Raw genomic sequence first — 25,813 nt, forward strand, 5'->3', positions numbered from 1 at the left:
GCCCCCAGAGGTGACCAGACCAGAAGCTCGCACGGTGAGACCCAAGGAACGCAGCTTTGTTCTGCACTAGGACTCATGTGGTCTCCAACTCTGGCTCTTGGAGTTTCCAGGTGCTTCCCAAGCTCTTCTAGAACATTCCTTCCCCCCACCTAGCTCACCAAAGTTGGTTCCTGGTCCCAGTGTTGCACTGTTTGTGGCTGAGAACACACTGGTGTGGGGGGGTCCCGGGCCCTGTGGAGCCTGAGCCCCCTGACGGTTTCCTGGGTGTGTGAAAGAGACTCTACTTTTACTCCCACTAGGATGCAGCTCTGCCCAGTTAAAAATGATTAAGTGATTCAGCCAAATGAGAGGAGCAGTGAGTGACAGAACCCATGACAGGCAAATCTCAGGGCTCCTGTTTTCTTTTCCCAAAAAATGATGCCAGTCACAAAGGACCACCGTTTCTATGAAATGTTCAGAAAGTAGATGAGTGGTTGCCAGAGACTGACAGAAGTGACTGCCTCATGGGCATAGGGTGTCTTTTAGGATGATTATAATATTGTCAAGTTGATACTATTGATGATGAATGGACAGGTCTACGAATATGCCAGAATTCAGTGAACGGAACACTGTAAGTGGGTATATTGCATGGTATTTGAATTATATCTCAATGAAGCTGATACGTTTTTAAATTTATTTATTCTGAAAGAGAGAGAGTGAGCAGGGGAGGGGCGGGGGGGGGCGGCGAGAGAGAATCCCAAGCAGGCTCCGTGCTGTCAGCACAGAGCCTGATGCAGGGCTCGAACTCACAAACTGTGAGATTATGACCTGAGCTGAAACCAAGAGTCTGACACTTAACTGACTGAGCCACCCAGGTGCCCCTGAAGCTGATTTAAAAAAAAAAAAGAATGTGAAGGCACGCCTGGGTGGCTCAGTTGATTAAACGTCAGACTTTGGCTCCAGGAACCTGTGAGGCTGGAATATAGGGAATAAGGGATGGATGAACGGGGCCTTGAAACTGAGATGGTGGATCTAGATTCCGGTCTCGCGGCAGGAAGTCTCTGCAAGTTGTGGGCAAAGGTGGAACCATCAGGTTCACAGTCTGGTCCCTCTGGATACTGGGAAGAGGATGCTGGGAGGGGGCAGGGAACGCTGGTGCGGAGAGACCAGCTAGAGGCGGGGTGGCTGGCTGGGGACTGCAGGGGTGATGGGAGGAACGGATGGTTCAGAGGCACAGGGGAAGAGAACCCAGAGGGTGCGAGGGAGTGCTTAGTGCCCACCGCCCCGCCTGGTTTCCACCTGCTGTCATCCTGATTCCTTTGATTTTTGGTCTGATGAGTCATCTGTGAGTCATCACCCCCACAATCACTGCTGTTTTTTCCTTTTTAACAATGAACTTGTTTTTATCCACTGAGCCATTACCTTATACGCCAGTGGGTTTGGAGGCCCTCCCTCAAATACAGCCCTGGGGAAACATTTAAAATGCTATTTAATAAAAGATTCACCATCACATGGCTGTCACTACAAGCTCTGCTCAAGGCTGTCACGAGCTGGCCCGTGCGGGGCTGGGGTCCAGCTGGTGACCCACTGGGTGACTCTGGGGGAGAATGCCCTGGCATGGTTCCCTGGGGCCCGTGCCAGGCAGGCCATGACCAACCCTGCTGCCCTCGCTCCGTGTGGCTCCTGTGACACCTTGGCATGCTGGTCACCAGGGCCCTGGGCCAGAACATCCCCAGTCTGGAGAACTCACAGGATGGCCTCCCCCGGCCCAGGACAGGTTCCATCCTTGTAAAATATTAACAACTTGTTAACATTCTTCTGAATACACCCGTCTGTGAAGACTGTGTCCCCAGAACCCCCTTTTCCAGAAGTCTGCTCTGAAGCAAGCTGGGGGACAGAACCACTTTCAGAACATAAAGCGCCTCCATTTTCCAGGCACACACCCCAGCCGCCATCACAAACCCGAGCACGGCCTCTCCTGGGGTATCGCCCTCATCTATGAAGTCCCAGTGCCTTGGGGCCACCTCATGAATATTGTGGAATCCACTTCCTCTTCTCCAACCCCCTTTGTCTGCCCTGGTTCAGGCCTGTTCCATTTGCCTGGAAGACCAGGCCAGTGCCCCCTGCCATGGCCTCCTGGCTCCTAGTCCCTGTGCCGGCCCCCTGTCCCAGCTGCTGGCCCCTGGGCACCATCACACCATCTGTGCCACCAAGGGGGAGACTGTTCACACCTGGTCTCCCTGACTCTCTCGTTCTCTCTTCCTCCCTCCCTCCACTCCTACTTGACTCACTTCCATGTACCCCTCAAGACTCATCCCAGAAGTCACCCTTGGGAAGCCCCCTTGACCTCAGGTGGGGTCACCCCCCACCCCCACTCCCCTGGTCCACTTCACCTACTGTGCTGCAGTGTCTGTTTTGAGCCTGTCTTCATGGTCAAGCCCCACATGGTCGGATGGGGTAAGCACAGCTCCTCACAGGGCTCCGGGTGCCCCGCGCACACAGGGGACATCGCTGGGGCTGTGCCTGGGATCAGCACAGGTTCGGGCACTAATAAGCCACGAGAGGGCCCTCGGACACACAGAACCTCGGGGCAACTCCTGCGCCTGCCTGGTCCTCCAACCCTGGGCCGGTTCATTCTTGTTTTCACCCAGCTAATACCAGTGGAACCCTTTTCTGCCTCGCCATACCCACCTGGGCAGGTGCTAAGCTGGGTGTCTGGGCGCGGAGGGCCTCTCTATCTGGTGCTAGAGCCAGGCCTGGACAGGACAGCGTGAGACAGGCTCTACTGGACATAGCTGATGAGGACGGGAGGCACTTTTAACCTTTCTTTAATTCCAAGAGGACAAGAGGGACCTAGGTTGCATAGCAGCAGCATTTCAAAAGCAGCTGCTGAAAGGGGCTGGCTCTCGGGGCCAGGTGTCACCCAAGACACCAGAGCCTGAGCTCCTGACTGCTTCTCCCTGCACCTGGAGGAGGTACTGCGACTGATGGGTTTGCAGGTAGGATGGGGGACAAACTGGTAGGGACCAGGGGTTCATGCATTTTTAAAGCAAAATCTCCCTCAAGTGTTGACCTGGGAGGCAATACTGCTAAGCGCACGGAAGCCGCATTAGTGGTTGGCTTCTCCGCCCTGAGATGCAAGGGTGGGTTTCCATGGGGCACCTCGAAAATGCAGCTGGGGCTGTCCTTCAAAAGGACAGGCTCAGGGCAGACCCGGGGCTTGAAGGGGTGAAGCCAGGCTGGGCCCGGGTGCAGATGCTCCTCTCCCCAAACCAGCGCGGGCACCACTAGGGGATGGAGGAGCGAGACCGCGTTTATTCACCTCTGAAGAGGGCGGGTATACATGGGTCACTGCTGGGTGCCGTCCAGGGGCGGAGGGGTGGGGCTGCATGCTGGGAGCCGCGATCCCACTGGCGAAGATAGGAGCGGCCCGGGGACAAGAGGGGAGAGGTAGTGGGGGGGTGAGCGGCAGTGGGCAGAGCGTGGAGGACAAGTCACCCAGCCTCAGTTTCTCCATCTAGAAAATGGTGGCGGCTGTGTAGATTGGACAACCCTCAAGTGAGTGACTGCTCATCCCTCTGGTTTATCCGAGACGAAATCTGGAGCCCTGACTTCCAGAAAGTGGCGATGGCTCCTCAGCCGTCAGGTCACTGCTGGGACCAGCCAGCCAACTGCGTCAGGCGGGGTCTGAGAATGAGTGCGCGTGCGCGGGGCCGGACGGCTGCGGCGCACCGGCGCCACCGTGAGGCCAAAGCAGGAACCACCGGCCTTGCGAGCAGACGGACGCTAGGGGGCAGTCTAAAGTGTGTACTGCCTATGGTGGGGGGCTCCAGGGCCTCAGAGAGCCCATGGGGTGAGCATATAAGGAGCGTGAACCCGAGGGCATGTGACAATCTGACAGCCCTAACAGTAGCAAGTCACATCTAGACACGTGGTCATCTCCGGTCCAGAGTGGTGAGTGAGCTCCCCAAGTTCAAGACTGGTTCCTCCTGAGGCTCCATGTCTAACATTGGCAGTGGCATACAGCATGTGCTTAATAAATGCTGGTGGAGCGAGAATAAGTAAGCCATCTGTGTGTGCAATGAGATCGGAAGTGGTGGAATCAGTGGTCAGATGGTCACAATGTGTCTCTATATTCTGACCTTCTGGCCACCCTCAGGAAGCACCCCTGCCGGGGGACAATGGAGGTACCTCTAAAGGCTACACTGCAGCCCCGGCCACTGGAAAGTGGGACAGAGAGACAGAGGGAGGCTTGGACCTCATACACCCGGTGATGGGCGTGTCCCAGTCCCCTGCACAGGGCAGAATAAGGCCCCCCACAGGGCCCCTCCCGGAGCCTGGAAAATTCTGGTCAGTGTGGCATCTCCGCATTACCTCTAACAGAGGTAGGGGTGGAAGTGGGAGCTGCATGCTAGCCTGACCACTACCCTCCCCCAGACTGGAATGCAACTTCAGTTGCCTGGAGAGGGCAGAACGAGAAAGGCAAAGGCAGGGCTACAGGCTGATGGGGAAGTGCCGTGGGGGAGGGGCATGTGGGCACAGGGGCTGGGAACTCACTGTGTACTTGTCCCCCAACTTCCCATGGCCCCGCCCCAGAACCTTCAGCTAGGCTAGGGGCTGAGGCTGGGGAGAGGGTCGAGGCCAGGCTCACAGCCTACGGGTAGGGTGGCAGCCTCAGTGGGTGGGATGTGGTGGGTCATGTAGCGCTTTCCCATGAAGGAGCCAATTCGCAGCTGCTCGGGGACTTCCTCGGGCCACCACAGGCTGGAGCTGGATGGGGAGAGGAGACCATACTGAGTCTGTGCTGGGGGGAGCCATCTGCCATGTCAGGGCCTCTATCCATAGCCTCTCCCTTTCCTTCCTTCCAGAACCTGCTTCTGGCCTACCTCCTCCAGGAGGTTGCCCTGACTACCCTGGTTTCAGTTCACTGAAGCCTCCCTGGAGAGAAAACACGGCCCGGGAGGGAAAAGGCTGGGGCCAAGGACACACTGAAGGACAAGGCAAAGGGAGGTGGCCCCTTCTCTGAACCTGTCATCAGAGGAGCCGCTGGGCCACCTCACTGCCGTCCGGTGGGAGATGCTCAGGGCGGAAATTTCCCGCACACCCTGGAAGGGGCACTGCCAGCTCAGCCGCAGTGTCCCTGGAGGGCTGACAGGTGCTGGGACCAGTGAGGGGGATGGGGCTCCGGGTGGGGGAGGGGCCCACGAGGATGTCAGCACTCACAAGCGCACGGTGGACGCTGCCAAGAAGGCCAGGAGCAGGAGGCCAGCCAGACAGGAGAGGATGGAGGTGATGACAATCATGTCACCGCTTCGCCGCCCTGGCCACGTGTCGATAGAGCTTGGGGCCTTCCCTGCACACAGTGTAGGCTCAGAGGCTGCCCCTCCAGCCCAGGGCGGTCACTTCTCCACTGAGGCTCACATTCAAGGCCTGACTGCCTCGAGTCCCAAGACAGCCTCCTGAGCCCACCCATCTGTCCACCCCAGCTGGGCATCAGTGTCCTGTCAGTCCGGACCACCCACCACCACTCCAGCCTTTTTCTTAGTCTCACTTTCTAGGCTGTTCTTGCCAACGTGCCCACCCACTACATGGGTAGTGTAGCCCATGGCGGGCAGAGCTGCGGCTGCCCTCAGGACTGACTGTGTGGCTGCCATGTTCCCTGGAGCCTGCCATTCAAGGCCTTCAGACAACAAGAGCCCCTGCTGCCACCGCCCCCCCCCCCCCCNCTGGACACTGGCCTTCCTACATGCAGTTTCCTCAGGCTGGTGGGTCACCGGCCCCTTAGGGCCCTGCTGAGGGAGGCCTTCCAGATCCCGTGGCTCTGACTCTGACCCCAGCCTCCTTTGTGCCCTGGCCCTTCTCACCCTGGCAGTGCTTGGCCCAGGGCTGGCTCCCTGTTGGAGGGAAGGCTGTTTCTGCCCACTACTGGGCTGGGACCTGGGCACCCAAGGGTTGACATGGATGGACAGAGCTGGTGTCTCTGCCAGTGAGGCCAAACCAGTGCCCCCTGCCCCCAGCAGGAGGTTCTTGGGGGAGGTGGGCTGGACTTGGGGACTTCCTCCAGGCCCCCAGTATCATGGTAGCAGGGAGAGGGGCCGGCTGAGCAGGACCATTTTGCAGAGGGAGACTGGTCCGCAGGGCAGACTGGAGCCAGAGCAGCCCTGCCCCCCTGCGCTACCTTGTTGGAGAGTAATGGGGTCGGACCACCTGGTCTCGGCCTGGGGTGAGCCCCTGGCGTCCATCAGGAGGAACTTCACCCTGGGGAGAGGAGAAGGAGTGAGGCTCAGAGCCTCAGCTGCCCTGGACAGGGTGCCCACAGCAGCCAAGCCCCAGGCTGTTCTGGGCCAGGCTCTCATAGGGCCCATCAGGACCAGCCACGGCCTATGGCCTGGTCCTGCTCTGAGAGACCTCCCAGACCTCTCTGGCCACAGTGACCTCTGCCACCAGCCCCAGTCCATCTGAGCCATTGGTCTCCAGACTCCCCATCAGGTTTCGGGGGCCCCAGTCACTGTCACATACAGAGTGCCTCGGGGTGTGTGTCAGACAGGGCTGGGGGCCCCAGGCTTCTCAGAGAAGAACGGCTGGCTGAGTGACATCTAGAAAGCCATAGAAGGCTCCCCAGTAGGGTTGGGCACCCTAAGCAAAGGCCCAGGGAGGAGAGGTGTGGTCAGGGCATACTCAGAGCCTGGGATCACAGGAAGGGGGCAGGCTGAGACCTGAGGGCACCAGAGGCCATGCAGACCTTGCCAGGTGGGGGGCTCTGGCAGGTGTCTGAGCATGGAGGGGCCCAGGCAGGCTGGCATGGGGAGCAGCCAGCTCTGATGGCTGCTAGGAACTGGGGCAGGAGGTGAGATGAGGCCGAGCCAGGAAGTGGCCATGGGGGGAGGTGGGAAGGTGGTCCTGTTAGGGCTGGAGAGAGGGCAGAGAGAGGCTGTTAACAGAGGTGCCTGTCCAGCCCACATCAAGCCCCACCTTCCCTGTCCCCCATGCTGGTTCTCTCAGCTGGACTTGGTCTCCCTGAGGACACTTGGTCCTGTCCTGTGGCCCAGACAGCCCTCATCTGGACACCTGCTCTCTCACTCTGGCTCCCTTGTGAAACTGACAAGCCCTTGGTGCCCTGTGCCTGTTTCTTCACCTGTAAAAGAGAGCAGTAGGCTTTCCTGTTTCCCTGTCTCATACCCACTGACTGGGTCTGGACTCAGCCCTGGGCTCAGATTCCTACCAGATCTACCCAGCGGGCTAGTGGCAGCAGCCTGGCAGCTCCCCACCCCCGACTCTGGGCCTGAGACCCCACCCTGCCCCCACAAGCCCTGTGGTGCCCACTTCTTCTTTGGGGCAGGTCTCCTGGCAAGGCCACATTCTGCCTGGCCCCCAGCTGGGATGAGTGCTGCTCCCTGACCCCACCAAGGCTTGTGAAGGGGAGGGGCCTGCCACCAGGATGGGGCCCTAGGGAGAGGCTAGGGAGGGCAGCCCTGTTCCCCCAGGCCCCTTCTCCCCCAGCACAGGCCCCGTCCCAGGGCCCAGGCAGAATGACCCACCTGTAAGATCCAGGGCTCGGGAGGGGGGTGTTGCAGTAGGGTGGCTCATGGAGGTCAGCAAGGCAGCCAGGGTCATTGCCCACCCGCAGCAGGGGGATGTCCCTGTTGCCACCTACGGGGTCTTCACAGGGCAGCTGGTCCAGGAACAGGGGCAGCGTCATATAGTGGCCATCAGTCAGCAGCCGTGGGAAGGCGGGGATCTCAGCTAGCGTCTGTGGGTTCTGGAAGTCCCTGGAGGCTGTGGGAGAAAGGGACAGATGGATGGGGCTAGGGGATATAGCCCCATGCAGGTCCAAGGTCCCCCCAGCCCTGGGTCTCTATGCCTTAGGGCCCAGAGGCTCCCTCCAGACACAAATCAGTCTGCAGTCACTTTGTCACCCTCTCGGAGCCCCTCAGGATAAAGCCCAATGCCCAGTCCACCTCCCTGCAGCTCTCCTCAGCCCCAGACCCGCACCATGACACACCGTTGCTGAAGGCCACCACCAGCCAGATGGTGTTGGCAACGCTGGCATGCCCTTCCAGGACACAGCGTGGCTGCTCCAGGGAGAACGTGGTGGCTGTGACCTTCCCTTCCAGGTCCCAGGAGGTTATCTGCGGCGTGTAGGGGATCAGCTCTGTAGCCACGGAGATAAGCATGAGGGTCCTGGGGCTTGTCTTCCCTGGGGCTGCCTCTCCCAGCTGGAGGGGTGGGCTCCTAGGGTCTGTCCAGGTGAATTCATCCCAGGACCCCCACTCACCCAGGCTCATACAGGGCGGGGGCCAGACCAGCGCCCCCATAAGGAGGAGAAGCAGTGATGGGCCAGGCGGCCTCTGGGGGAGCCCCATGATGGCTGCCCAAACTGGGGCTTCTTCCATATCCACAGCCTGGGGCTGATCTGGCCACCTCCTGCTGCACCCCCTCCCCCAACACCTTGACCCTGGAGGAGCTGGTTAGTCAGGCTTCCAGGCTGGCCAAGGGCTGGAAAGACCTGAAAATGTAAACGCACCCCACCCCTCCCAGCAGCCCAGCCTACCATGAGGAGGGAGCTGGGCAGGGCTGTAGGTGGGGCAGGCCAGTGCCAGGCCCCACTGCCGGGAGGGAGGGGGATGCCACTGGATCCCCAGATGCCAGCCAGGCTGCCAGAGACTGAATAGGGGTCCCACCCAGCCTCCCAGCACTGGAGAGGACCCAGTCTTTGGAAACATGGGCTCAGGGCCACATGCCTGAGATTCCTGCACCCCAGGTGCCAGGAGCCTCCCTCTGGCCTTCCATCCCCACCCAGGAAGTGGGGAACAGAGCAGAGGCCCGACCTGTCCAGCTCTAGCCCCACCACAGCCCCCCTGGTCCTGCTGCCATCTCTGCACCCTGCCCTCCCTCTACGAAGCCACATTGTCTGAAGGAAGAATCTGGAGGCAGAGGAAGGACCTCTGACAGCTGACAAGCCTCCCACTTTACTCCCTTTGGCTCTATTTTTTTTATTAAGATATAATTCAAAAGAAGATATAATTCACATAGCATAAAACTCATCCTTTTAAAGCGTACAGCTCAGTGGGTTTTCACAAGGTTGTGTAAGCATCACCAAGTTCAGAACATTTATTTGTGACACCCCAAGAGAACATTCTGTACCCACTGAAAGTCACTCCCCATTCCCTTATCCTCCGCTGACAATGCATCTGCTCTCAGCCTCTGTGGGCTTGCCTGTGCCGGACATGTCACATTGACAGAACCACACAAGTGGCCTTTCATGTCTGGTTTCTGTCACTGAGCATCCTGTGGTCCAGGTTCATGCACGTAATGGCGCGAGGCGAGACCTCACTCGTCCTCAGGGCTGCGAACTTCATCCCACTGCACGGATGCCCGGTATTTATTTACCGGCACCTCCACTGACAGACAGTCCCACTTTTTGGCTATTGTAAGGAAGGTTGTCATGTGCGCTCATGCCCAAGTTTTGTGTGGACCTGTTTTCCATTCTTGGATACACACCTGGAGTGGAACTGCTGAGTCAGAGGGTAACCACTTATTATTTTAATATTTTATTTTTAAGTAATCTCTACACCTAATGTGGGGCTCGAACTCACGAACCCAAGATCTAGAGTTGCATGCTTTATCGACTGAGCTAGCAAGGGGCCCCAAGACACTCAAATTTTTAGATGGAAAAAAATGCTCTAATATATAATATACTCGTCTTTATACTCACACATCATAAAATAGAACTTAATTTTTTTTCTTATGGAGAAAAGGATTCGAGAAGGCAGAAGTATCCCTGGCCCACTGAGGACGTGGCCCCGTGGCCCTGTAGCCCCAGGCCCCAATCGCTGCCCCCAGGCAGACAGCGGCCTGGGGTATTTGATGCTCCTAAGAGGGTTGAGAATTAGGACTTCAAGGATGATGTCAGACCAATTCTGGCCCAATTCCAGCCTCGGCTCTAGCACGAGCCTGGGACCTTGGGCCGGTTGCTGCATCCTTGACCGTTTCCTCACCTATAACACGGAAGACAGCAGCACCAGTCACACATAAGCAGCGTTTTACTGCGGGAGTGAATGGGATGGTGGGCCTGGCGTCGTTGCAGGACCGCACACGGCGAGAACTGAAGTTGGCGATGGGGAAGCAGCAAAGGCCGGTGCGTGGGCTCTCGGGCCTTCGCTGCGGCCTCAGTTTTGTCACTGGGGAAAATGTGAGTCGAACGGGCAGTGTGTGAGCTCCCTCCTGCCCTGATGCAGCAAGGCATGTATGTGTGTGCTGTCTTCTCACATCAGTGTGCGCACGTGCGCGCGCGCACACGCACACACACACACAAACCTCTCCACCAACAAACACACCAGGACCTGCTGACTTTGGCTATAGGGCATTTATTGCAAACAGAACATCTGAGGTATGAGAAGCTGACCCAGAACCCACACCTGCCCTGGCTACAATGGGGGATGGGGCAGTCTCGCCTCACCCCACGCCAGGCCCCTGGCACCACGGACACGAAGCAGCCTGCCAAGGGCACAGGGCCCCCCGCGCACTGAGGTAGCTGCATCTTAAGCCCCCACAACTCCCCAGGCCTGCCCAATTCCCCTGTAGATCCGGGCCTGGAGGGGAGGACGGGGGCGGAAGGCGGGCCCCCACAAACCTCGTGGCCTCTGAGGAAAGGCACCTTCCAGCCTGCCCATCCCAGGGGCAGCCCAGCCGGCAGCGGGGAGAGAGGGTGGCTGGCTGCCAGAGGCAGGGCAGGGATGGGGCCGGCCAGGCCGGGGGCTCACTGCTGCTCCAGGCAGTCCTCGGTCACCCCCTGGGCAGCCAGCTCAGCCAGCACGTTCTGCAGGTAGTTGGGGTCGGGGTAGCCATGGCCTGTCACATTGCGGTCCATCTCCGTCTTGTGGTGGATCTCGTTCCACACCACTGTGTCAGTCTCTCCCGTGGTGCTGGATGTCCCTACCGTGAAGATAAGTCGCCTCTTCCAGGCCACCTTCAGCAGCTCCAGGACCTGCCCTCAAGGAGGGGGAAAGGCAAGGGAGGGGAAAGGAGGGGGGGGGAAGGCAAGGGAGGGGAAAGGAGGGAGGGGAAAGGAGGGAGGGCCTGGTGAACAAGTGCAAACCTGGGCATGGGTTTTTCAGCCTGGAGCAGTGGGTGGCCAGGTGACAGGGTGAGAGCATCCGCTGCTCCCCCTCCTTCCCTGGTCTGATCTGCCCCAGCAATGAGGGCCTGGATGGCAGGAGCAGTCACCCACCAAATGCCAGCTGTGGGGTGGGGCACACTGAGGGCTGCTAGGCTCTCTGTCCCTTTGACCTTTACTGTGAACCTGTAGGGCCGAGGCTGGGCCGCTCTCCTAAGTGATCTTGTCCGCAGTCCCAGGCCTGGGCCCCATCTGTTGGGATCCCCAGCCTCCAGCTCCAGTCTCGACCCCCCTGGAACTCTGCATGCTGATCTGACTGCCCAAGAGGACCCCTCACCTCAGAGGGCGCCGCCACCCACTGTGCCGCTGCCACACTCGGGCCAGGCTAACTTGAGCCTGCTTCCAAGTCAGCTCCTCCCCAGGGAATCCACGTTTCTCTGCTCCCCTGCAGGCCAGGCTCACAGCAGCCAGAGGGCGCCCGATGCCTCACACTGGGGGCTCTGGTCCTCCCCAGACTCCTCCCACTCTCCGGCCCAGCCTACCTCTGTGACTCTCAAAGCTGCCACTCAAGCTGCTTGGTCTGACCGGAATGCTCTCCTTGTTCACAGTGCAGTGCAGCGGTGGCTTGCAGGCCAACCCTGTCACCCAGTCCTGTTCCCCTGTCCCCACTCTGCCCATTGCATCACACTAGCCTGACTCAAGAGCAGGTGACTCGGCTGGAGCAGGTGCTAGAAGCGGTCTCCCCGCCCCGCTCGCCGGCTCTCCTGGTGGAGGACACCTCATGCACAGCAGGCAGACCTGGGTGGCCTGCACCCCAGCCAGCCCCAGAAGGTGGCAAACAGGGCAGAGCAGGTTTGGCCACCGAGCTGAGCCCTCCCCATCCCACCTGCTCAAACAGCCCACAAACAGCCAGGCCCAGGCCTGCCAGCGGGGTGGGGGGAGGGGTCCACCAGGGTGGTGGGGCCTTACCTTGCGGCCCTGGGCATTGTCTGGAAGGTAGCACTGGCGGGGAAAGCCTCTGGCGGTAAATGGCTTCCCAGGGTTGGGGTGCTCTGGGCCCTGGAGAAGGAACACAAACACGAGGAGGTGGGGCACCTTGAGAAGGGCCCAGCAGCTGCAGAGACCCTCGCAGCCCGGCCCGTCATTTGCCTCCCTAGCTGGGGCTATGTATGCACGCAGGTGACCAAATAAATCACTGTCTAAAATACTGCCCCTCAGAGACCCAATATGACACAGCCTCCCTGCAGTGACGGCCTTCCTGACCCCATGCCACTTGGCTTGGCATCACACACTCCTGCAAACGTCCTGATGAGACTGGATTTCATCAAAAGCTGGGGGTCCCATTCTGCTGGTGCCCCTCTGGACGTTGGGCTCTCTGGCCTAGAAGGCTGGGCCTCCCTTCCTGATGCCCTCACTCCTTGCTCCTGATGGGGCCACGGCGGTGCCGGAGATGGTGGCGGCAAACTGGACAGAAGGGTGAGGGGCTGGAACAGTGAGGGACCATTGCCCCTGCCCTCTGACCCTCAGAAACATGCCACGTCCACTCCACACTCCCCTCCTACTCTGTGGTTCTAAGGTTGTCTGGAATGTTTTTAAAATTCACTACAACCCACTGAGAAGAAATGGAGGAAAACCAGGGAAAAGATGTGGTTAAACAAGACAGGGACACCCCCTCTGTCACAGATGGGCCCACATGGGTCCTGGCTTCCACAGCCCTGCACCTTCCCTACAGGTCCAGGGCTCCTGTCTGGATCTCTACTGGGATCTTCTGCTCGGGCTCCTGTCTTGTTCTTGACATCAGACCCAGCCCTGCCACAGGCCTGGATCTGGCCACCAAGCTGGACTCTCAAGGACAGTCCTCAGCATTGGCACCTCCCCGCCCTCTGGATCCCTCCACTATCCTGACCCTCAACACAAGTGTTCTTCCCGCTTACACACTTGGCCTCCCACCCAGCACAAGGCCAGCTAAGATGTCCCTGCCTCCAGGACGCCCTCCCTGCATCAGGAAAGGGTTGGAGGCCATCTTTGCTTCCACAGCCCTAAAAGTTTGTTCTATCTCCAGACACTAGTGCCTCCTGGTTCCTAGGAGCTTGAACTTGGGAAGCCTGGGTATCCTCAGTGTTCTGGCGGCGGGCAGACTACAGGGAGAGGGGTGGGGTAGGAAGAAGAGTGCCCTAGACTGAGAGGGACCGAGTCCAGAACTATCTGAGGAGTCTCCTCCTGTGCCAGGGCCCCTTACCTGGATGCCGTGAGGAATGTTGTAAACTATAAGTATTGTCCCACAGTCCTCGTGGCCAGGGAGGGACATCTGGAACTTGAACACCTCCATCTTCCCATGGGGCTGGGTCCCAGTTTTCTCTCCATAGATGGTTTTGCAGGAAGGACACTGCAAACTCCCGTCCTGAGACACAGCAGAGCGCCCCAGACTGAGCTGGCACCGAGAGCATCCAGGCACGCTGCCCGGCTGTCTAGGGGAAGAGCCCGCAGGGGCTCAGGTCGACCCCCTGTCACCCAGCAGGGCCCTCCTTGCACAGAAACCCGATCCTGAGAGCATCCCTGCGACGATGTCCTACACCAGAAACTCCCCCAGTGGTTTTCATTAACAGGCTCGTGAGGTAGCAGGGGGTGGGCATTGAGTAGGAAAATCAGGTTTATGAGCAAAAGTCTCCATGGTCTGGTCTAACATATTTAAAATCAAATAAAAAACCCTGTGACCTCTCAACTGACAGTACTGGCACCGTGGCTGGTATGGGGTGGTACAGGGATCTGTGGGGAGAGACCAAGTCGGGTCTGAAGGTCTGCCGCATGACTCAGTTCTCTCTGTCCTTCCAACCTGTCCATTCCGGCTGAACTCCACTGAAGGGGAGCAGCCAGGTGTCACTTGCCACCCTCGGCCCCCCCTGCACCAGAGGCCAACCCCTATCCTACAGGCCATCTCAAGGTCACCTCTGAGTGCCCCGGGCCCTCACACAGCAGCAGTGGTCACCATCTCAGATGCGAGAGAACGGGGACAGGACTGTGGGCAGGTCACCCTGAGCCCCAGCCTGGGGGCAGACGTGTGGGCACCTTGTTGCCATTGCAGTACATGGCCAGCAGGCACAGCAGGTGGAAGGTGTGGCTGCATTTGACGAGGCGGCCCACAGCCACCGGCCCAATGGTCTTGCTGTTGGTCACATCGCTGTACCCAGACACCACAGACAGTTTCTCCATACAGATGATGCAGTCCTGGAAGGAGATCAACACAGGGCATGCTCACGGATGACCCACCACGCCAAAAGGGGGGAAGGAAAAGAAAAAGCTTTCATTGACTGAAACGCCAGGATTACAGTCAATCTGCAGTGAGTTGTTCCAAAGGCTGGGAACACAGAGGAGTCACCAGATTCTGTCCACTCAGAGGGCTCACAGTAGTATAGGGGACAACAGCAGCAATGAGCACGGGGGTGCATGGAGGCCTTGGCAGTAACAGGAGCATGGGCAGGGAGAGGGAACAGAACAGGTCAGGCTCCTTAGAGACGACCCCCCTACCCCCCAAAACTGGGTGTCACAAGGGGAAAGGATCTGGTCAGGCAGACAAGCACAGGCACGGGCATTCCAGAGAAAGGCAAGAGAATGTTCTGAAGCAAGAACAAGCACAGAGTTTGGGAAGGGTGGTAGCAACTGCAGGGGGTGAGGGGTGAGTAGGGTGTAAGAGACCGGTGGGACAGGACGAGGTCCTGGAAAGTTCTGACAGCTAAGCTCAAGGGCTGGGCTTCGTCTCACACATCAGGGGACCCTGCTGAGGTGCTCTACAGTGGGGGCACTCCCATGACCACAGCTGCGTGTAGGCTGAACAGGTGGCAGCTGGAGGGCAAGAGGCTGGCGCAGCGCAGCCCAGTCATGCCAGGTGAGCACAGGGCAAAGACGAGGACACAGACGTGTGCTGTCAAGTGGGAGACAGGAAGACGACCTCCAGGTCACTGTCTAAAGCTTTATCAGCCAGAGCCTCAAGGGACAGGCAGGGCAGAGTCCTCAGTTCCGAACGAGTATGACCACCCTTTAGCCCACTGTCCAAAGTCCCCGGGACACCCCATTCAAATCAGACAAGTGGCGCTGCATCCCCCAAAACAAAGCTCAGCACAGAGGCTCGGGTCCTACCCAAGCTGCTATGAGGGTCCGGCAGGCCCTGTAATTACACGAAAGCTGGTTGGCTCTCCCATCTCCCTGCCAGAGGGGCAGGAATGCTATGGGGACAAAGCCATTCAGCCCGTGGTGGGTGGGGCAGGCTCTCCCATCCCTGGTCTCCAGGACCCCCAGGTGCCAGGACGGCCCAGGGAGAGGGGCACACAGAGGCCTGTGCAGGAGCTCTGCTCAGAACTGCAGCTCACTGGCGGCAAAGCTAAGATCAGAATCTAGGCCTCTGAAGTGCAGGCTGCCTCCTCTTGACAGGGCCACCTCCTAGGGGAGCCTGGGAGATTAAACCCAAGTACTTGGAGCACGGCCGGCCCCAGAGGCACCGTGGGAAGTACCCCATGCAGCAAAGAAAGGGCTGGTATCCTTCTCTGGCGCTACCTCTGGTCTCTAAACGAAACCAAACGTAGCATGGCTCCCGTGACACTTACCTCATCTGGGGCTGTCTTCAGCTCTTCGGTATAGTTTTTTATCACCTGTTCTGGCTCAGGCTTTGGAGTACCTCCTAGAAGAGAGAAGAACAGAAGCAGTGTCCCAAGGAGTACAAACTGGCAACGCTGAATCCAGAGAGGAAGAGGACAAGCCGCCAGGACATTCAGAGGGGCCAGGATGGGAGGGGTGAGCGTGCAAGAAGAGACGCGGCACCAGCGCGGCCGCTTAGAGCCCCGCCTGGCGGAGCCCCATCTGGCCCACCCTCTGGAGGCCCGGCCCCAGGAGCCCGGGAGGCGGTGGACGAGGACCAGAGACGGCTGCCGGTCACGGCCCTCTGGAGCCATGTGCTGAGCCTCCACCATGTCCCTGTGCATGTGCAGTCAGAGAGCTGGACCCAGGCTCCTCGGAGGACACAAAGAAAAGTCAAACAGCAGCTTCTAAAACCAACTATGCTGGGGCATGTTACGGCAGTGCCGTCTTCCTCAACTGTCATTACTCTGGTGTGAAAGCCGAGGCTCAAGAAGTTTCAGCAGCTAAATGTGCAGCGGGTGCCCACCTCTGTGGCACACAGATGCCCGCCGACTGTGGATGATGGCCACGCTGACATGGTCACAACAAACCCTGGTTTTCTCTTGCCTGTCCCTGGACTGTGGGGTCTTGGTGACACGTCAACTCTGGGAAGGAGCCAACGAGCAGCAGGAGGGGCGTCCCTGCCACCCCACTCCTCGCGAGCCCGCCCGCTCCTCTCTGCACACGTGCACGACGCTGCACCTGCATGAGCAGCGAGCTCTGCACGCCGGCCCCCATGTCCCGGAAACAAGACACTCCCGCAGCTGGCGAGAGAACTGGCTAAGCCCGCGTGGGGTGGGGGGTTCTCCAGCCAGAGGCAGCAGCAGAATCACAGAGAATGACAGCAAAGCCGTGCGGGGGCAGAAAGGAGGGACCAGGGAGACCAATGTGGCCTGGGAAAGCAGTCCCGGCAGGGCTCCACATCCTGCCTCCAGGTCACCGGGCAGCTCCTGGTCCTAGCCTGAGCCCGGAGGGACCCCATGTGAACCCAAGCTCATAACCATCAGCCCATGGCTGCAAAGACATAAGCGCCTGAGGGCTCCACAGCCAAGCACCCTCAAAACCAGAGAAGGCTAGGGGTCAGCTATGAAGGGCGAAGAGGCTAGGGACAGGTGATGCCAGGCTTGATTCTGACCCTCATGCTGGGACCAAATCACGTCACCTGAATCTCAGTTCCCTCACCTAAAAATGGAGACGTAAATCCTGACCAAAACTGTGATTGTTGTGAAGGCATGAACTGCTGTTACCTGAAAGGCAGTGACTGGCAAAGAAATATCACCCTCTCTTCAACACACACACTCTCTCTCACATACACATACACACACACACACACACACACACACACACACTCCCCGCCCCCNCAAATGCATCTCCCACCCCCTCACACACACATACCACCATACCCGCCTCACGTATATACCCCGTACACACCCATACACACAAATGCACCCCCACCCCCCACACATACACTCCACAAACATACCCCACACTCCGTCACACACACACACACCCTCCCTCACACACACACGACTCCCCCCGGACGAACACAGACACACACACACATAGATCTCTAAGCCACTGACTGACTGGTCACTGGTGAGAAAGCCAGGCCAGAGCACAATGACCACCAGCACTGGTAGCCATCCTCATGGCTGGAACTCAGACTGAGGGAAGAGGCATTTTAAGAAAGCCTGTTGGCTATAAGCCAATCTCCAGAAGGTCCCCAGGACCGCATCTGCCAGGACCAGCCTTGGGCCCACCTCCAGCGAGGCCCAGCTCAGCTCTGCATTCCATTTGCCCACTACTTGCCCTTGCCCAGACAGCCTTTTAGAACCAAAGGTAGCTTTCCATGAGCCATGTTTCTCAAAGGGGGCCAGCCAGGTGATCACCAACCATAAGAAAGAGGTCAGACAGGCAGTGGGCCATGATCAGAGCAGCCCCCATCACTACGTGCCGGGCGCCTCCCGTGTGGGTTTCCTATTCCTCCCATGACCAACCTGCTGAGTAGGAGGCACCGGCTCGTGAATGGAGACACAGGCGTGAGATCACAAAGCAGTGAGCACAGAAGCCACGACTGGAACCCAAGACTGGCTGAGCCAGAGTCATGCTCCCTGCTCACCCCACCCTCCTGACTCCTTTCCGCAGTCTGTGCATCTCCAGCCCAAAGCTGGAGGCAGAGCCGCTATTGGCTTTAGAAATGGCAGGTTTAGAACCTACTACCCACAGGCCCCCTCATGTAAGTCTGCCTAAAGCTCCCCATACCTTCCATGGTTCTGAAACCCCTTCCTCCCCAGCCATGTGATGGGCAGCACAGTGCTTACTGGGGGAACCCTCTGATGTAGGCGAGATAGGGCTGGGGGCCTTTCCTGAGACACATGCTGGCCCTGGTGGGAAGGACAGAGTCCCCCCCATCCTGAGCCCGCCTTGCCCCATAGAGTCACAGAGTCCCAAGAACAGGCCCCTCACATTCCAACTGTGCCAGCAAGATAGGAGTTGAACTCACGGTCTTCAGTGTTAAGTAGATTTCGGGGGCCACCTCTGTGCTGACGGCAGGGAGAAGGGCCACCGAGCCCCTCCCCTCGGGGGTAAAGGAAGCGGAGAAGGGCCGTGGGAGTCAGAGAAGAGCGATCATTGCAGGAGAGTCAGAGGCAGCAAGACTCGGAGGCTTAGCAGAGGCCAGAGAGCATTTGTGAGCAGGAACTACCTTTCATGGACATTTTCCTCAATCTCTTAACTGAGCTGTGACTTTTAGAGGCCAGACAGGAGGCGGGAGGGCTGGCGGGCTGGGGTGCGCGGCTAAGACACACAGGGAGTCCAATGGCTGACATCAGAATACTCGTCATGCCTACATGGGATGCGAGATCAGACATGCAGAGGGGAGAAACGTTAGAAAGAGTCATTCGGCACGTGACGTCCACACACCTCGGCTGAGTCCAGGTGGCACTGTGATGGCCAGCAGGACCCACCGATCTTCCTGAGGACTTGGCCGCTCAAGGCTGCTGGGGCCTTCTCGGGCACACTGGGCTAAGCTCCAGGCCAGGAACCAGCCGGAACCCGGCTCATCAGAGCCCTGACCCCAAGTTCCACAGGTACCTGAACAAGCAACCACCCAGCCCATACTCACAGCATGTGGGGAAGGCGGAGGGGCGAGGCCGCTTGCTTCAGGAGGGCAGAGGGCAGGGGGTGACATGGAAGGACGCGGCCAAGTTATGGAGATGTGGATGGGGTCTCAAGCTCCCAGTCCAACCCCTGTGCTTCCCCTGGCTGTGCCCTCTTGGCTCCTGCTCACCTTGCTTCCAGTGGGGTGCTGTCTGCTTTCTGTGCCCCATCTGGCCTGTCCAGGTGCTGTCAGTGCCCTCGCTAGGTGGGGGAGCAGGAATGCTGGCCCTGGGACCTGCCCCCACCACTGAGGCACCCCATGGCCCCTGCTCCTCTGGAGCAGCAAGGGTCCCAGGCCGTGGCGACCTCCTCTCGTGTCCTCAGTCAAGGCTCAAACAGCCCCTCTGCCCTGAATGGAGCAGGGTGGGCATACTCACGGGGGAAAGACCTCACTCCCCAGCCTGGTGCTCCACACATGCCCTTGCCAGACTCTCACCCCTCACCTCTTCCTGGGGAGCCAACACATCATGGAACACATGATGCAGTCCTGCTGCATCCGTACTCCTACTGCACCCTCAGCCTACCTTCTGTCCACAGCACCCCCACCCAATCCCCCGTGCCCTCTGTCTAGCTCAAAAACACCTCCTTTCCAGGAGAGCTCTGGGTTCTGCTCTGTCACCTCCCTGAGGGCAGCCTGGGGTAGGAAGTAGAGAGCCCACAGAGGCCAGGCAGCTGGCACTGCCCACTCCGGGGGTGATGCAGATGGGGAAGGGGAAACCCGGCCCTGGGACCCAGCCAGGCCAGCCACTGTGGCCTCCACAGAACAAAGACTCAATGTGGCAAACATGCCCAATCAGGGACAGAAGCAGAGGCCAGCCAGCAGCCTGGGCAGCACAGCAGCAGTAGGCAGGTTGCGCCGTGGCAGCCACTCGCAGGAGACATGAAAGAGCACGTCAGAACACCACGGCTGCACCCAGGTGCTCGCTCATCAGGTAATGCAATGCCACCAGCATCTTAAGGTTGATTGCTTCTGAGCTCAGATGTGGGACTGAACCTAATGTCAGGTGGACGGAATAATGACAAGCAGGCATGGGGACAGAATGATGGAGGAGATGGGAACCATGCCTTACGAGAGCCCTGGGCCTCTGCACTGACCATGACCTCCCCACCAACACCCATTGCCTCACTTCAACCAGACCTCTCTCCAAGCGTCACCTAAGAGACACCCCTCCCCTGACCACCCCATCTAAAAGAGCCATGTCCCCTCCATCTCTGCCTCCTTTACCCAGCTTAGTGTTACCTGAAAGGACTCGCATACCTGTTTTGGTGACCGGCAGGGCCCGGTCACAAGAGGTGCTCACAGCACCTGTCTGCTGGGAAACCAAGATATCCCTGAATGCTGCTGGGTGGCCACTGTGAGGCCTGCATGAGCAGAGCAGAAGCGCTGCTCAGTGCAGGACCCCCTTTCCTGAATCCAAGTCGTGGACACAGAAGCCTCAACTTAGAAGCCTGCGGAGAAGCAGCCCCTGCTCTGTGGGTCTGTCTTCCTGCAAGAATGTGCGAGAACCACCCCACACCTAACTTCACAAAAGCAACATCCACTGCACAGAATGAGGTGGAGAGACACCAAGAGGGGGCCATCACATTGTCCCAACAGCAAGGCTCAGGGACAGCCCCTCAAACGCCTCACATCCCCAAATAACTGTAGCAGCCTGAACGGCCACAGCCTCTCCACTCATCTAAGAGGATTCCCACTTATCTGCCAGACCCCTGAGAGAGCAGTCCCTGTCAAGGTCAGATGTGCAATCACCTCCTGACAACAGGGATCGGCCCTTCATCTGGTGACCGGGGCTCAGGCCCAGGCCCATCCCAACTCTGGCCTTGATGAGCTGAGTCCCAGTCAGGCCCACTCCTCCCAGTCTTCCAGGCTTGACCTCCTCGGTGGACCTCCCCTGCTAATGTAGATGACCACTTTTTTGTAAACCTACCCACAGAACCCTGTGTCCACCTCTCTACAGCCTGAGTAACCCCCAATCCGTAAACGTGGCTGGGTGCAAAGACAATGTTCTCCAGACCCTACTTCCTGGAGGCTGGCTCAGGATTTCTCCTCCCCTGGCACCTTAGACTAGGGTCCCACCAACAATTACAAGGGGGCATCTGGCCAGTGGCTCAAGTCTTTACTCCGTGATGGGACCCAGTTCCTAAATCTTGGAGATCTGCTTCCTGTTTCCCCAATGAGTGAAATGAAGTTAAAAGACTGTCTACCTCCTGCATCAATCTGAGAGCCAAGGTGACAGGGAACGTTAGAGACCACCTGAGATGCAGACTATAGAGGGTCCTCAGCCTCAAGAGCAGAGGAAAGGGAGCAAGCGCTACTCAATCCCCAGACCATTTCTGAGAGACACTTAGAAAGATTATTACAGGGGCGCCTGGGTGGCTCAGTTGGTTAAGCATCAGACTTTGGCTCAGGTCATGATCTCACATTTTGTTGAGTTAGNTTAGAAAGATTATTATAGCATCTGTATTTAAGCCTTAGTGATCACAGAGCTGAATGGAGCTGGGCCATATGCAGGCCAGGCCTGTTCACCCACAACCTTTCTCCAAGGAGACCACCACCACGTACATGCACGCGTGCACGCGCGTGCGCGCGCACACACACACACACACACACACACACACACACACACACACAGGTCTGACTCACCTACAGCATCTGATGCCACAGAAGACCTAAACTGGGAGGAATTTCCAGGCACCACATCTTTGCTCACTGTCCTCTCTGCCCCACAGAAGGCTGATGGCTGAGCAGCTGAAGGAGGTTCCAGAGGCTCCACGCTCCTGTCTTCTACCACTTTTCTGATTGGTCCCTCCATTTCCTTCGAGGGCTCTTCCCAGAACCCTACTTACAGTCTCTGTAAGCTCATACATTCCCCCCCACGGGGACAGAGACCACCCCATGCCACCCCAGAATGTTCTTCTGAGCTGCACATCCAAACTCCCACTGCTTCTGGGACAGCTCTGTGGGGCTACAACCACAGCCAGTGCCCCCCACCTCTTCCCATGCTCCCACCGGACTCTGGATCGGCACAGCGTTAACGGCTAAGAACCCAGGTTCTGAAGCCAAGAATGCCTGGGGCTGAATCCCAGCTCTGCCAAGGGCTGACTGGCTGATCTTGGGAAGCATCTGGAATTCTCTGAGGCTATTTCCCCAAGTATGAAATGGGAATAAAAGTTCGTACCTCACCCCACTGTTACTGGGAAGAAATGAAGGAAGACACATGCAAAGTCCCTACTTAGTCGTCAAGAATGATCATGACGTGTCATAGCACCGCATCAGCCACCGCACCCCAGCCCTTTCTATTCTTGCTCTTCACGGCCCACCCGATCCCCAAGTTGGAAGTTCTTACCTCCACTACGGCTGTGGCCCAAGTCAGGCCCTGGCTGGCTCCCCTAAGCCATCACGTTGGGCTCCACATGGGTCTTCCTGTCCCAGGCCCGTCCCCTCGACCCCCCGTTGTCTACTCCTGTGACTTACCCTAACACAGGGACTCAAGTTACCTTACTCCCCTGCTTCAATCTCACTCCACTCCTCCCCAATAGCTTTCCACAACATGCTGCGTTTCCCATTAGTTAAAAAGTAACTTTCAGTAGCTCCCTTAACTATAAAAGGAATCTAAAAAAATAGTTCAAAGATGTACAGTTAACAAAAGATCCAGTTGGACACAAAGCCACTTAATTCAAAATGTAACCGCAGCCAAAATAGCTCCGAGTTCCCCAGAGGGCCCCTTTAGGGAAATGCCTAAACCATTTCAGGACAGAAGAGTAACTCAAACTATAACTGAAGTGACGTGGAAATGTAAAAGATGGGGAAGGGTCCACACCATCATACCCACTGCCACTGCCATCAGGCAGGACTCCCCTGGAGAGACAAAGGAGGGGCCACCCCACGCCCACTCGCTGAGGGTACGTACACCATCACCCATCACCATCGCCCAACACCAAAAAGAGGCACCGTTCCCCCTCCCACCCCGGGAGCTGCTGCGGCTCTTCCTGAGAAGAGACAGGTAACAGGACCCCCACTCCACCATCCCCTCTCTCAACCACGCATTCTGCCACCGCCTCAGTATCCTGCCCCCTGCCAGGCGGTGTGTTCTGGAGCCCAGAACCCAGCAGGGTGCCTACCTGCAAGGGCTTGCTGGACCCGGCTGGGCTTCGGCATCTGCACGGGCACAGCGGCGGGGACGCTCCCGGGGCTGCTGGCAGGGCCGCTGGGGAGGGAGGCACTTGGGGAGAAGAGAGAACAAAGCTTACTGGAGGAGCCAACTTAGCAGGAACAAGAGTCAGAGAAAGACCAAGATAGGAATATTGCTGGTGTTGCCGGGGCCCCCTTCGCAGCTTCACTTTGCATGGCTGCCTCTGTGTGAGTGAGGATTTCTGGTTTTCTTTTCATTAAAAAGATCCTGATGTCTGGGAAGAGAATCAAAAAAATCTGATTTTCAGCACTCTTAGACCCAAACTAACCTACAAATCTGAATGCCGAGGATGTGACGCCCAGAGACGGCCCCACCACCACTGCAAAAATCAAGTGGGGAAGTCAAACTCCAAGCCAGACACTGAGGAGGGGGAGCATGGGCAGGCGGGGCACAGCAGTGATGGATGGGAGAGAACACTGCTGGGGGGTGTGCCTCCGTTTTTCTACAAGTGATCAAGAAGGAAGCTTTAACTGTCCAAAAAATATGTTTTCCTGGGCAATTCAGACTCTGATGACAACCCTAAAAGGATTCTGAGCTCACTTGCTTTGTCAGAATGAGGGCTCTATGGCACCTGGAAGGGGGAAATCTAGCAGCAACCGCTCTAACAAGTACTCAAGACCAGTATCACCAGTAATATGATCAGTCAACACCAGGAACCCCAAAAACAGTGCTCTGAGAAGGACAGAAGACCATTTTTGTGGTTCCTGCCAAAACTGCATAATCTCAAGCATGAGAAACCAACAGACAATAAGGGACATTCGACAAAGTAACTCTTTAAAAGCGTCAAGGTTATGGGAGATAAAGGAGGAACTCCTACTGGAGGGAGAAAAGGGAGAAAAACTGGATACAAAGTAGGGTCGCCCAGGATCCTGGGACAGAATGGGAACAGCAGCAGGAAAACGGGTGAAAACTGAGAAAACTCCTTAGTTAATAGGAACATACCCAAGGCAATTCCCTGGTTCTGACAACTACACTGCAGGTAAGAAAGATGTTTACGAGAGAAGTCAAGGAATGGAGATATGGTAACTGCACTATTTTTAAATTTTTCTATAAATCTAAAACCAGTTCAAAATAAAGAAAAATTTTTTTGGATTTTTTTTTTTAATGGGGATTTTGCTTCGCACATTAACTACATTTGGGTCATTTACTTGGTTCTAAGCCATTCTATTTCTCAAGTGATAATAAATGTATGCAACACTGGAGCCCAGTTGGCCAAGATGGCCTGAAAAGCCTGCCAATCCTCCCCCCACTCCCCGCGACCCAGTTCAAGTGTCTTCCAGCCCATCCCTGCCCCATGTTAAAGATGACCACACCAGGGGGCGCCTGGGTGGCTCAGTCGGTGAAGCCTCCAACTTCGGCTCAGGGCATGATCTCACGGTTCGTGGGTTCGAGCCCCGCGTTGGGCTCTGTGCTGATGGCTAGCTCAGAGCCTGGAGCCTGTCTCTGGATTCTGTGTTTCCCTCTCTCTCTCTCTCTCTCTCTCTCTCTCTCAAAAAAAAAAGATAACCACACCAGAAAGGTTCTGAAACTTTCACACAGTCCCTGCAGAATCCCAGAATCCCCAAGGACAGGGTCGGGTCGTATTGTCTGTTCTGTGGGGCCTGGCTTGGGGCTGGGAAGGCACAATGGCAGACAGTCCCCAACTACTGTGTGGCCCTTACAGCTGCCAGCAAACTAACAGCCTGCCTGGTTCCCACAAGTGCTTCAGGAAGATGCCCCAGATCCTTCCAAACCACTGGCCCTGGGTCACAGATCCCACTGGTGGCAACCACATGGAGCTGGCTGGTCCTGCTTCAAACCCAAATCTCACACTCAGCTGGTCCTGAAGCTGCCAGGGCCCCGCATGGAGCTCAGCAGGTGCTTCAGTACTTGTTTGAGTGAAGAAAGAGGTTGTTTTGTTTTCATTTCTTGACTGTTCTCCCCAAAGAAAATAACCTGTGTGGCCACACTGCTCACATGGTGGCTCCCTGCCCGCCTCGGCTATACTCAAGTCCAAGGCAAAAATGGACCTGGCTCCGGAGTGCTCTGGTAACACAGGGGAGAGCCGCCTGTTCAGTACACCTGGGCTAGGGTTTTGGTCCCACTAAACTGTTTGATTTGAAGCAACCACCACCCCCTTCCTGAGCCCGTTTCTCCATTTTGGTTTTTTAAAGGAAGGTAGATGATCTCTGATGGTCTTTGCAACTCTCAGGTTCTATAAGTGAAGAAATTCCAGAAGGTAGAGCCCTTCCAGTCATGGGCTCAGGCAACCTTCCCAGCCTCCCCCTTGCCGGCTGCCTACAAGGCCCACCCCGGCTTTCCTGTCTGGGACTACCTCCAGGAGCTTCCAAATGGAGTTCAGAACAAGACAGGAGGATTTCCAGTCTTCTGTGAAGGCGAGACTGGACAGCCCCTGGGCAAAGGGCAGAGCTGGGAAGCTGGACCAAGGAAATGCACAGCTCCCGCCAGCTCCCCACAGGTGGGCGAGCCAGCACCCATCAGCAGCCCCATGCAGCACGAGGACCGTTACACAGGAGGTCCGGAGACCCCGCTAACAGCACCCGCTCCAGTTGAAAGCTGTGTGCCCTTGGCCAGCTCAAGTCCCCTTCCTGAGCTTTAATTTCTCTATCTGTAAGATGAGAGTAATTCTGAAAGGCCCCTTGGCTGGTTGTGAGGCTTAATCTGCAGCCCAGTACAAATGTCACTGTTCCTCTGTTCT

General features: G+C 57.4%; 2 protein-coding genes across 4 annotated transcripts in view; both read right to left on the reverse strand.

The window, feature by feature from the left end:
* Positions 1-4,473: 4,473 nt before the first annotated feature.
* Positions 4,474-8,342, reverse strand: UPK3B (uroplakin 3B). The gene is made up of 6 exons (XM_077777796.1): positions 8,255-8,342; positions 7,982-8,131; positions 7,518-7,755; positions 6,158-6,237; positions 5,203-5,332; positions 4,474-4,749 (listed from the first exon to the last, which is right to left on the reverse strand). Exons 1-6 carry the CDS (start codon positions 8,340-8,342, stop codon positions 4,590-4,592), a joined length of 846 nt encoding a protein of 281 aa, XP_077633922.1. The 3' UTR covers positions 4,474-4,589.
* Positions 8,343-10,330: 1,988 nt separating this feature from the next.
* Positions 10,331-25,813, reverse strand: part of DTX2 (deltex E3 ubiquitin ligase 2) — a 36,377-nt gene continuing 20,894 nt past the window's right edge. For 2 of the 3 annotated variants that reach the window (XM_077777794.1, XM_077777793.1), the window contains 7 exons: positions 23,045-23,145; positions 18,468-18,608; positions 15,694-15,767; positions 14,162-14,320; positions 13,335-13,496; positions 12,065-12,154; positions 10,331-10,966 (listed from right to left, as the gene is read on the reverse strand). In XM_077777794.1, coding sequence (XP_077633920.1) covers positions 10,739-10,966; positions 12,065-12,154; positions 13,335-13,496; positions 14,162-14,320; positions 15,694-15,767; positions 18,468-18,608; positions 23,045-23,145 — 955 coding nt within the window. In that variant the 3' untranslated portion in view covers positions 10,331-10,738. The remainder of the gene's footprint in view (positions 10,967-12,064; positions 12,155-13,334; positions 13,497-14,161; positions 14,321-15,693; positions 15,768-18,467; positions 18,609-23,044; positions 23,146-25,813) is intronic. The other variant, XM_077777795.1, reaches the window with a different exon arrangement.

The sequence above is a fragment of the Crocuta crocuta genome, unplaced genomic scaffold, assembly GCF_008692635.1.
Source record: "Crocuta crocuta isolate KB4526 unplaced genomic scaffold, BGI_CrCroc_1.0 scaffold217, whole genome shotgun sequence".
Taxonomy (NCBI): domain Eukaryota; kingdom Metazoa; phylum Chordata; class Mammalia; order Carnivora; family Hyaenidae; genus Crocuta; species Crocuta crocuta.